General features: G+C 40.4%; 1 protein-coding gene across 1 annotated transcript; it reads left to right on the forward strand.

The window, feature by feature from the left end:
• The first annotated feature begins 1,192 nt into the window (after window positions 1-1,192).
• LOC120689037 (putative F-box/LRR-repeat protein At5g02700) lies at window positions 1,193-4,263 on the forward strand. The gene is made up of 2 exons (XM_039971383.1): window positions 1,193-2,015; window positions 4,202-4,263. Exons 1-2 carry the CDS (start codon window positions 1,193-1,195, stop codon window positions 4,261-4,263), a joined length of 885 nt encoding a protein of 294 aa, XP_039827317.1.
• Window positions 4,264-11,679: the final 7,416 nt, after the last annotated feature.

Consider the following 11,679-nt stretch of genomic DNA (forward strand, 5'->3'; position numbering starts at 1 on the left):
ACCAGATATAGTTAAGTAAAAAAATGTCAAGATCTCCAGCTTTGTAGTTGGTGGCATGGGGAAACAAAGAATTCATCTGCCACTTTGAACAGGAGACACAAGAAATAACCTAACAAATTTTATACAGGGGGGCATGGCATAAAGAGGCCCTTCTCCTCGAAGCTTTTTACGAGGGGGGGCATGCCATATCAACACGGATGTGATTGCCACCAAACTAAAAGGTTACAAGATTGAGAAAGAACACAGACTTACCAATCACAACACAGAAATTTTTAATCTAGTACCAGTTATGAAATAATCAATGTTTCCACCAGTGCCATGTTATGGGACAAAGCAGTGCGTGCAGACTGCTCATCTTGAAGACAATATAGGCATGCACACTGGAAAGAATAAGCAAATATGTCTTTAATAAGGAAACCAATTGTGAAGGTCATGTGCTTTTTTTAATCATTGTTTTGTCGCAGTACATAACTAAGTTAACTAATTAGATAAGGAAGAACAATTCACAAGGAAATGGCACTCACTTGTCAAACAATTCATTGACCTTCCCCTGTAAATAAAACGGCCCCTTTCCCCGTAAGCTTGGTCTGCAGGAAGAACAATCACAAGACATTGGGATGTTTCCACCTCAAATCAAATCTATACTATAACAAGGAATTCGATGGCCATGGCATTGTACTGACGTCAACCAGTGGCACGGAGACGGACTCGATCTCTCCGAACGCCGCGAACTCACCTGGCGTTTGGTCCGCAGCGGCAGGTTCCCCACGAACACCGTCCTGAGCAGATTGCTCTCGTCGTCGATCGATCTAGGCGAGCGGATCGGATCACCGACCTAGGTGCTCCTCCTTCAGCGTGGCGGCGTGGGCGAGGCGCGCGCGGAGGGAGACGGCCTCGTCCCCGGCAGTTTCCCGCGCGAGCGATCCTTGATTTCCACCTGGACGCACAAAATAAACAGCCGTCGTTCCTTGATTTTCTCCACGAGAAAAGGCAACTCCCCGATCCTGCAGCTCACACTTCCTTATTTTTCTCCACGACCTGATATATACACGCCTTGCCCTCAAGGCCTCAACACACCAATCCAACTTCCGCCGCCGTTCTTCACAACCTCACCCTGACACCCGACCGTCTGTCCGCTCGATCTCCAACGACTGCTACTAAAATGGCGGCGGAGACAACGCGGATCCCCGCGATGGACGGCGTGGACCGCCTCAGCGCGCTCCCGGACGACGTCCTGAACCACATCGTCTCCTTCCTGCCGTCCGACGACGCGGTCCGGACCTCCGTGCTCGCCCGGCGCTGGCGCCACCTCTGGAGGTCCACGCGCGCCCTGCGCCTCGCCGCCCGGAGAAGGCGGCGGGCCGACTGGACGCCGTGGTCGCTCAACAGCTTCGTCAACACCTTCCTTCTCCTCCGCGGCGGCGCGCCACTGGACGAGTTCGAGATCCGCTGCGGCGAGATCTCCGGCGGCGAGTACGACGAGCACAGCGGCGACGACGAGCCCTACAGCGTGAGGGATAGGCGCAATGCCGAGCTGTCCCGCTTCGCCGCGCCATGGATCCGCCACGCCCTCTCCTTCTGCCAGGCCCGGGCGCTCAGGCTCTCCGTCCACTCCTGGAAGCAGCGCCTCCGGATCGCCGACGTGCTCTTCGCCTCGAGCGTGCTCAGCACGGTGGAGCTCGCTTACGCCAAGCTCACGTTCCGCTCCCTGGACTTCTCGCGGTGCCCGGCGCTGGAGTCCCTGGAGCTCATGCGCTGCAAGGTCGAAGTCGACAGGATCCTGTCCCCGTCGCTGAGGCGTCTCACCGTCCGTGGATGCGATTTCCATGGCGAGAACCGCACCCGGATCTCGACTCCTCGGGTCATCTCGTTGCAGCTGTCTGTGAATTCTGGCAGGGCTCCTGTTCTTGAGAAGATGCCGCTGCTGGAGGCAGCAAGTGTCAGGTTCCTGGACGATCTGCATATGTGCCACGATATCTGTCAGCGTAAAAGTAGCAATGGGGATTGTGGTTACGGTAAGTGTAAGGGTTGTTATGGCAGCAGCTGCGATGGAAGCAGCAGCGTGGTTCTTGAAGGAATTTCAGGCGCTTCCGAGTTGGAGCTGGCAAGTGATCCTACCGTGGTATGCATCCGTCCTCGATCTATATATCTTCTTATGCTTTAAAATTCCCAAGTTTTAAAGCTTACATGAAAAACCAAAAGTTATTTATGATATCCGAATGAGTATCGTTAGATATTTCATTAAATATATTTTTATAGTTTACTTCATCGATATCATAAATGTTAATCTTCTCTAAAAATCTGATCAAACTTAAAAAAGTTTGACTTATATTAGAACATACCTAGATTATTGACTGACTGGTTCCAGTTATCTGCTATTAGCACTGAATCACTTCTTTAATGCTATCTGGAACACCACCACCGTCCACCACTGTGAAATACTTTCTTACAAATCACAATAAATAAACAAAATGGCTGATAGCTTACCACAGAGAAATTTGGATTTTTGTGCCGCCTTAAATATTTGTTTTAAATAATTTTTTTGTGTATTAACGATGGAATTCACTAATATTGCATATGTTATATTATTTAATTATTTATACTATTGCCTGGAATGTTGAACTTCTGATATATATCATCATAAGGTCGAAAGTGTTAGAGATTCCTTGTAGCTTAAAAATTCTATTTGTTCTACAGTAAAATTTTAGTACACGGGTTTCACGAAATGTCCCTCAGCATTCTCATGATTAGTTCTGTCTTTTAGTCGCCTCTACAAAGCTTCTTCTCAATGATTCATTATTATCGTCCAATTTCAACTACACTTATGCTGTTGTGCTCCATTTAGTTTATCTTCAGAAGGGATTTCAAGTTCTGCACTATATTCAGCAAGCTCAAAACATTGGTGCTCAATGAATGGTGTATGAAACCTGACTCTGGTGCTCTATATTACTTTCTTCGGAACTCACCAAACCTGGAGAAGCTCACCATCCAGATTGAGGACCTCTGTCGAGTGGTAGATACACACTGTCCAACTATGGCAATCTTGTTCCTGCATCCTGCTGAACTCACCCATTATTGTTTTTTGATTACGGTCAAATATTTTGTTATCTCAGATAGAAAAGAATGTGGTTATAGCTGATGAGAAGTACACACCAACAGAACATTTCTCTTTACCAAAGCAACTCAGGACATTCAAAATAAAATGGCACACGGAAAAAAAGATGGTTAAAAAAATTATAAAGATTCTGAAGAAAATTATAAAGATTCTGAAGACCTACGGAGTGCCTCGCGAGCAAATTAGCATCGAAAAGTTCGATCCTCCTGAAAGTAAGTTATTTATCACTCCTCAATCTAATCAATCCATAGTTTGCATGAGTCCATATATATTTAATATTTAAACAGAGTACATTTCGAAATTCGTATTAGTTTGGAAACAAAACAAGGCATGGCCTAGGACAAATTATGTTACATCCCATCCAGGTACTGCTGTACTACATTTATATCACTTTCAGCACAACTTTTACATCCTATGAGATGTTAAAATGGCAGAAAGCAACATATAGGCTGACCATAACAGGTCAATAATGCTGCTCTCTTATCGGCATATATGAGTGAAAATGGCACAAATAAACAGAAACCTTATTGATTTTGCAATGTTCTGCTCATCTGCTGGGGGTGAGAGCTGCAGTAGTGCATGCTTAATTAGCTTTGGATTGGCAAGATAATGTCAGGAAGTTAGGCCCCTTTTCTGTTTTCTTTTTCACTGCATTTGAACCCAGTGGGCCTTAAACTTCTTGGACTCATTGGACAGAATTTGGGATGGAGGTTAGACCATTTTCTCGTGCGGCTTACAAAGTGAACGATGCCGTAAAAACGGGCTCCCAACTGTTTATATTATTAATGAGAAGATCCATGTGAAGGATGATCTTCTTCACATATACATTATTATTATGATAGTAATACATGAGATGCGTACTTTGCTGACTTCATTTTAGAAATGGCCATGCCCTCCGATCAGAAGAATGGTTCAAATGAAACTTAACACCCAATTATGTTCACATTAAATTATAAAGCACACCATTCTAGGTTTGCCTAGAAGAAATCCAATTGTGCATGCACGGTCCAGTTACCAAGTAATTCTTAGCCATCTACTTATATCTGACTGGCTCTGATATTTATTGTGTTTTATTTTTTTCTACAGCGTCGTATGGTCCCGACGAGGACGACGAGAACGTGGATTCAGATAGTGACTACTGGTGGTAGATATGGTATGCCCTACTTGGGAAATTTATGTTGAGAAAACTGCACTGCCGTCTTTTGCATGTTGAAGCCTCATACCAGGATGATCCATCATAAGTATAGTTTAGATATTGCAACATGAAGCGGAACCCTTCGCATTTTTGTTTCATAAACGTATTTGTGTGGGCATCTCAGTCTTTGCTGAATGTTTTATTGTGTGGGACCTATTTGAACTTGCTTTTCTCCATTTACATTTAAAAAACATGCTTTTCTCCATCCCTGACCATGAAAATTTTCTCCTCTGAAGATTGAGTAATCCATATATTATTGCCTTCTTGATATGGACCTCGCCCAGGTCCGCATTCATTCTTAGATTCTCGTTATTTACTTGAGCTTCAGTACCCCCGGAGTACATGCGGATGAGCTTGTGAATGGTTATCGACAACGATTGGCAGAAAGTGAACTATATTCAAGTCTCATAAGTCATAGGGAATCTCTCTGTGCCTATGATCCTCAGAATTATCTGTTTGGTCAAGCAGAATCTAGCTGATATCTACTACCTCCGTCCCAAAATATAAGTATTTGTTGACTTCTACTGATCATGTTTCACCATTTGTCTTATTCAAAAAAAATTTAAAAAATAAAAATAATTAAGATATACTTCAAATATATATGATGATAAAACATGTCATAACCAAATAAATAATATTTTTTTACAAATTTTTTGAACAAGACGAATGGTCGAACATAATCAGCAGAAATCAACAAATGCTTATATTTTGGGACGGAGGTAGTACGTGCCTTTGGCAGGGTTGGTAATTTTGTCCTCACGTCATAGGCTCCAGCTCCACTGTGGTTCTGAACCATGGTTTGCCGTCAAACTGTCACAAAGGCCCTGTTTGGATCCCAAAACGCAAAATGCAAAATTTTTGTAAATCGCTTGCTTAGTGTACTAAATGTAATCGAAAAATAAATCGCATTACATAAATGGATTGTAAATCGCGAGACGAATTTAATGAGCCTAATTAGGACGTGAGCAGACACTAAATTGCTACAGTAAACATACTCTAATGATGGATTAATTAGGCTCATTAGATTCGTCTCGTAGTTTACAGACGAGATATGTAATTAGTTTTCTAATTAGTCTACATTTAATACTTCAAATGTTGACGATTCTCTTACAAAAATGCAAAATGCAAAATGATCTAAACAGGGCCAAAATTGGTCAATCCAGTAACGCTTTTTCACAGATAATGCCTTGTACTCTCTTCTTTCCAAAATATTTGGCCAATCCAGTAATACTAGTATGGCTGCTAGCATGTTAAGGTAGTATGAACGGTTGAGGGTAATTTTGAAAAAAAACCTTAAATGGTAGTCTATCTAAGTATTGATTTAGTTCTCAACTAGAAATACCACGCGGTGTTGCCGCTTAGGACCATGTTTTGGCCATTTATTTTGTCGTAGTTGAACCCTTGGTTAGAAATTGTAATGGTGGCCTAATTATTATCGGTTAGATAAGAATATATATATATATGGCCTAGACATTTTAGTGAGATTTTGTTGAACACTTAAAATGCACCGGAAATAAGATTATAATATTCAGAACATACAATAGCAAAATAGATTCATAAACCGTAGCAAAAATTATTTGCGAACACAGTAAAAATGCACTGTAAATAATTTTATGATATATAGAACAATAGTAAAATGGATTTCTAAACCATAGTGAAAATTGGGAATGAGCCCAATTCGGAGAAATTGCCACACCTCAAAGTTATGGCAAAATTGTGTTTTTCTAGAATCAACGGCAACATACTTTTGACTATATATTGTTGTGGATGAAGAAGGGATAAGACTATTTATTAAGGAGCCAAAAGTATAAGTAGCCGAAAGCATAATATAATTACCGGGTGAGGAGTATTCGACCTTGAAGCATGAAATTTGGCAATAAATTTAATATTCTTGTTGTCATGTTTTCTAGGATGTCCACTTAATTGTACCTGTGTAACTAATTGTGATTTGCAAAGTCAGTGATAACAAATTGGATGTTTTTTCTACAATGAAAAAAGCCGATTAGAAAAATATTGAAACACGCCCGTGACCCAGTTTCGTACGGGCCCCTGATTTTACCTAGACGCTTGTTGTGAGACAGATAATAATATATAGCAAAGATATTTTAGTGGGATTTTATAGAACATTTAAAATGCATTGTGAATAATTCTATGATATTAAGAAGAAAAGCAAAATAGATACCTAAACCATTGCCAAAATTAATTTGCACGCTAAAAAAATGCTTTATAACTTAATTTACAATATTCCTAGTAATAGCATAATAGATTGCTAGACCATAGCGAAAATTTGGAATGAGTCCAATTTAGAGCAATTGGCAGGCCTCAAAGTTATGGGAAATTGTATTTTTTTAGAATTAGGGCAGTTGGGTAATTTTGAAAGAAAATAACATTAAACTTTTGTACGCATGTATTATGTCATATCAGCTGATAAGCTTTTTATTTTATTCTTGGCAATCTATAACCTAGTATTTTTGTTGACGTGTTTTCTAAGAGTCCACTGAATAGTGCACTAAATAAATGTAAGCTCAAAATTATATAATAAAAAATTGAATCTTATTTCTGTAAAAGAAACCTCTATTACCATAACATTGCAAAATAAGTTTGTGATATTCAAAATAATATGGAAATAAGTTATCTGAATTTTACAGAATATTATGCCATAATAATGTACATCCCCTAAACTATAGGAAAATTTGAGATTTAGTCAAAAGTTTAGTTCTCCAAAGCATATATTTGAGATGCAGTTTCGCCGTGGGCCTTTCTAAACTCGAGCCGTAGCCCATCTGGCCTTTAGGTCCATCCGGCCCAAGCGGATCTGTCTACCTCCGCCATATAAGATTGGAGGGCCACCAGATCAGAGTTTAATCATGCCCCATCCCACGTCCGCACGCAGTCGCTCTCCCCCCTCCCCCATCCGCCCGCTATTGCTCTCCCTCTTACCCTCTCCCTCGACCATTCACTCTCCCTCTGCTTTGGGGGTGGCATCGCCACATCCGCCACCAACCTCTGACCCGTCTATCTCCTGCCGGATGTGCGGAGCACCAACAGCTTCGACTAGGGCCGTTTGCAGCACCATTTGGCAGCGGATGCTACGCGCGAGGGTGCTACAGCACGCCCCCACCCCGACGGGCGCGGCCGGAGCACAGTGATGGTGGCCCACGGCAGTCACTGCATGCACATGGCGGTGACACGTGGCTTGTCCAGCCGTCCAGGGCTCAGTGCAGCATCACGGGGACCGCCCAATGACGAAGACAATGGCAGTGGGTTGCGCAATACTACAATGACGGAGTTGGCAGCAGAGGTCGCAGTGACAACGAGTCCTCCAGATCTGGGCTGGCGGCGGCGGATCTATGCAGGTCGGGGCCAGTTTTCTTCCGTGCCACCCAGGTGGCAGAGCCACCTGCCAAACCACCCCTTCCACCCACATAAAAAGCACGCCTGGGCTCCCGCCGGCGACCGTGGCCCATTTGTCCCTTGCATGCATGTGTGTTGTTTGCTGTTGTATATGGCCCTATAAGTCCAGTAGCAAAAAGCCTAACATGATAAAAAAGAAAATATAATTTTTTAATTATGTATCCAAATTAAATTTTGATTGTGTCATTATATTTCTCATGGTGAGATCTTTGAAATAAGACGACATTTGAACATATTTGGACGAATTTTTTCTAGAACAAAATTTTTAGATATTGGAATAACTTTTCTTTAACCTGGAATAATATTCCAGCTTTTCATAATAAATTGTTCTTTCTTTAGGTAAAAAATGTTCCATACAGAAAATTTTCTAAATATATACGCGTGTGGTCTTGTTTTGAAGATCTCATATGAGGATCACAGTGGTCAATCGGAATTTGATTTGGACACCTGATTTGAAAATTATGAGCTTTTTCTTTAGATTGAAAAGCTTGACACGCTTTCTAAGGGCGCGGGGGGTGAGGCCCACAACATGGGGATGCACGTGCTCAATGGAGGTGTGGGGAGGCGGGAGAGGGGGTGGGTGGCAGGTTCAGTTCCTCCTCATATCAAGCTTCAGCGCAGCATAACTGTCAGCGCCACTTCTCTTGTTCTGCATGAAGCGAGTTAATTCATAGGCAAGCAAAACATTGTCCGTAATGAGCCTCCCTGAGACGAAAGCACTTTGATTCAGAGATATAACTTCTGGAAGAATATATTTCAGGCGATTGGCAATTACTTTCGAAGTTATTTTGTACACCACATTGCACAAACTGATGGGCCTTAGATCCTTCAATTTCTCTGGGTTTTTTCACTTTCGGAATTAGAACAACCACTGTATCAGGCTTAAATAGAAAACGAAACTCATACTTCTTTTATCAGGAATTTCATAAGTTCTTTATGGGGACCAATCCTGTTGTACACAATCTTGAGAATGCTGCACCACTCAGCAAAGCTATCATTGTTCTCCAAGTAGTATGTGATATCAGGAACCTTAAAACCAAAAAGACAACAAATATAAACTGCTGAGGTGAAAGATTTGTTCACTTTAGAGGATGTTAATGAAAGCATTAAAATTGAATCCTTGCTTAAAACTGAAAATCACATTAAGGCTGTGGAACTTAGCATTGAAATAGTTCCTGAATAGTAACTCTTCCTCTGGGTTTAGGGTCATGTGGTGCATCAAGTGGATCAAACCGTGCATATTCTTTTAAGCATGATAAATTAGTACAAACACAAGTAGCATACATAATTAAAATCTATTATCAGGATTCCTAGAAAAACGGGAAGCATATATCGGGTCGTTGTTCTTCTGCAATACACTGAATAAGATGGGGCCAGGTATCCCCAAATAGTCATATGTTTGCTGTGAAAGTTCAACATGGTAGGGGACTGGAACAGAGTAGCATTTACTTCAGAAAACATATGAGCAAAATGAAGCACTGGAATGAACACATCTACTGGTGTGTCTCATCACAATAGAACATCTTCTAAAAAGAACTTGTGCATCTTCTTCATGCTTCAACTGTGATGGTCTTATTATTGGTATATGCTATATGTGACAAATGGAAACAAGCAGGCATCATATTTTGTCCTATCTAGTAAGCATAATAATTATAGCTTGTGTAAGGGTAATATTAAAATTCACAAGTGATGCATATATATATACTGTACGCATAAAACATGTTATGCGCAGTACAATCACCAACTTTGTATGCCTATCAAAAGGCTTCAGTGCTTTTACCAAGTATTTTAATTATGACTAATATGCTTAAACCCAAAGACGAGTCACGATCTCATGCCAAGGTAAAAGATGTATTCGTTTTTAAGGGTGTTCACAAAAGCACTAAAGTTGAATCATTCCTTAAAATTGAGGATTACCTTGACGCTGTTTGGCTTGTCATGGGAACAATTCCTCATTAATACCTCGATCTCATCCCCTGTATTTAGTTACATCTGATTGCATGATGTGGATCAAATCATGCACATTCTATTAAACATGGTAAATTAGCATGAACATAACAGTGGGATACAAAATATTATGTATGATATTGGAAAGAATGGGAAGGCTATTGGGTAATTGTTCATTATGCAATTTGTCGAATAAGATGCAGCCAATGTTCTCCAAACAATCGGTTGTCCACTGTGGAAGATTGATATGAAAGGACAATGGGACAGAGTAACTTTTACTTAAGAAAGCATATGAGCACAATCTTAAGCATTGAAATGGATCCATTTTTACTGTAACAACAGAATAACATAAAAAAAGAACTGTTGCCTCTTCTTGCTTCCACTCACCAAACAGTGCTAATCTTATTATTGCTATATATATATATATATATATATATATATATATATATATATATATATATATATATATGCTACATGGTAAATGGTAAGGAGCAGTCATTGCATTTTGTAATATCCATCATGCACATAAGTGCTTGTTTCACGTTGATCAAAATTTTTGGCAGCCAAGATTGCATTGTTTATCCATTAACTTAGATTCAATCAAACAAGATTATAACAATTCGCCGATGCATATATTGTTCGCATAAACTATGTTACCTATGGCGCAATCACAAACTTATTACTAGTGTTTAAAATAGCGGGCTAAGGCATTTAGCCTCTGGTGTTTGTAGGGGCTAAGAAAGGCTAGCAGGCTATAGCCTAGCTAATCCATTTAGTATTTTTGCTAATACCATGTGTTGAGAAATCGGTGCCCATAACCTTGACACTGACTTACAAGAAATTGTATCTATGTAGTTTGATACCGCTTCTTCCGTGGATCCTATACTCACATTACGCCAAGAAGATCTTCACCTAAACACTAATATGAAAGAACAACACTATATGAAAACTCAACTCTTTATTCACCATAACTTAGTACAACACACTTGTACTCTTTATGTGGCTACTGTACCATGACACCACTACACTACATGACAACCTTGTCATCTCCTACTTGAGACCTCTTATGCCATGGTATGACAAGAGGGGAGGGCAGTACCCCTATTTATAGGACACCATGGCTCATATGGTTTATCCATATGTCCATCTTCTGCCCACTTCTTTACAAATGTCTAACTCTAAAATTTTCTTCATACTTATCTAACCATATAAATATCTAATTTTTAGAGTATTCCAAATTTCACCAAGAAGCATGGTGACCATAGTTCATGTATATTCTCTAATCTTTTAGAAGCTTGTCACAATTATGCATTTCTACTTCAACATCATACATAAATCTCTGAGTAATTTTGCATATAAACATGAAATCCAGAAAACTTTATGAACTGAAGTACATCTTTGTCTTCATACCCTTGTTACATCATTGACTAAAATACTAAATTTTACAAATGACAAAGTTCAATACTAAATTAACAAGAAATAATGACTAATTATATGATTTAGCAGGCTAAATAATACTTAATTTAGTAGCTATAGCAGGATATAGCCCGCTATTAGCGGATTTAGCCTTTTAAAGCTAAGAGACGGATGTCCTAGATTTCTCCTCTCCAAAAGGCTATAGCAGGCTATAGCGGTGGCTATAGCCAGCTATTTAGAACCTTGCTTATTACGCACATCAAAAGGCATAAGTGCTCTCACCAAATATTTGAACTATTAGTCTAAGTGGCAAACATATGACTAGCAAACAGGTAACATACTGTTTAACTATATCATTCATAAACAAAATTGGAAGTAGGCTCGTGCGAAGGTTTCGTAACTGGCTTACTTGATAATAACCAGACGCAGATGATACGGGCTCCTCAGCCCTAGGAAGCTTCGCGGCGAGGACCGCCTCAGGCTGTCTGCACTCGTCGTCCTCTAAATCTATCCTCTAAAAAGAATATTCCTGTCTGGTCATTAAGATTTCCTGTCTGGTCATTAAGATTCTTTCCTCCATACCCAGTTCTTC

This window comes from Panicum virgatum, chromosome 9N (assembly GCF_016808335.1).
Source record: "Panicum virgatum strain AP13 chromosome 9N, P.virgatum_v5, whole genome shotgun sequence".
In the NCBI taxonomy this organism is placed as follows: domain Eukaryota; kingdom Viridiplantae; phylum Streptophyta; class Magnoliopsida; order Poales; family Poaceae; genus Panicum; species Panicum virgatum.

Coding starts and splice junctions, on each gene's coding strand:
- LOC120689037 (XM_039971383.1), top strand. CDS start 1,193: ATGGACGGCGTGGACCGCCTCAGCGCGCTCCCGGACGACGTCCTGAAC. Junction 2,016..4,201: donor CAATGGGGATTGTGGTTACG/GTAAGTGTAAGG, acceptor TTTTTTCTACAG/CGTCGTATGGTCCCGACGAG.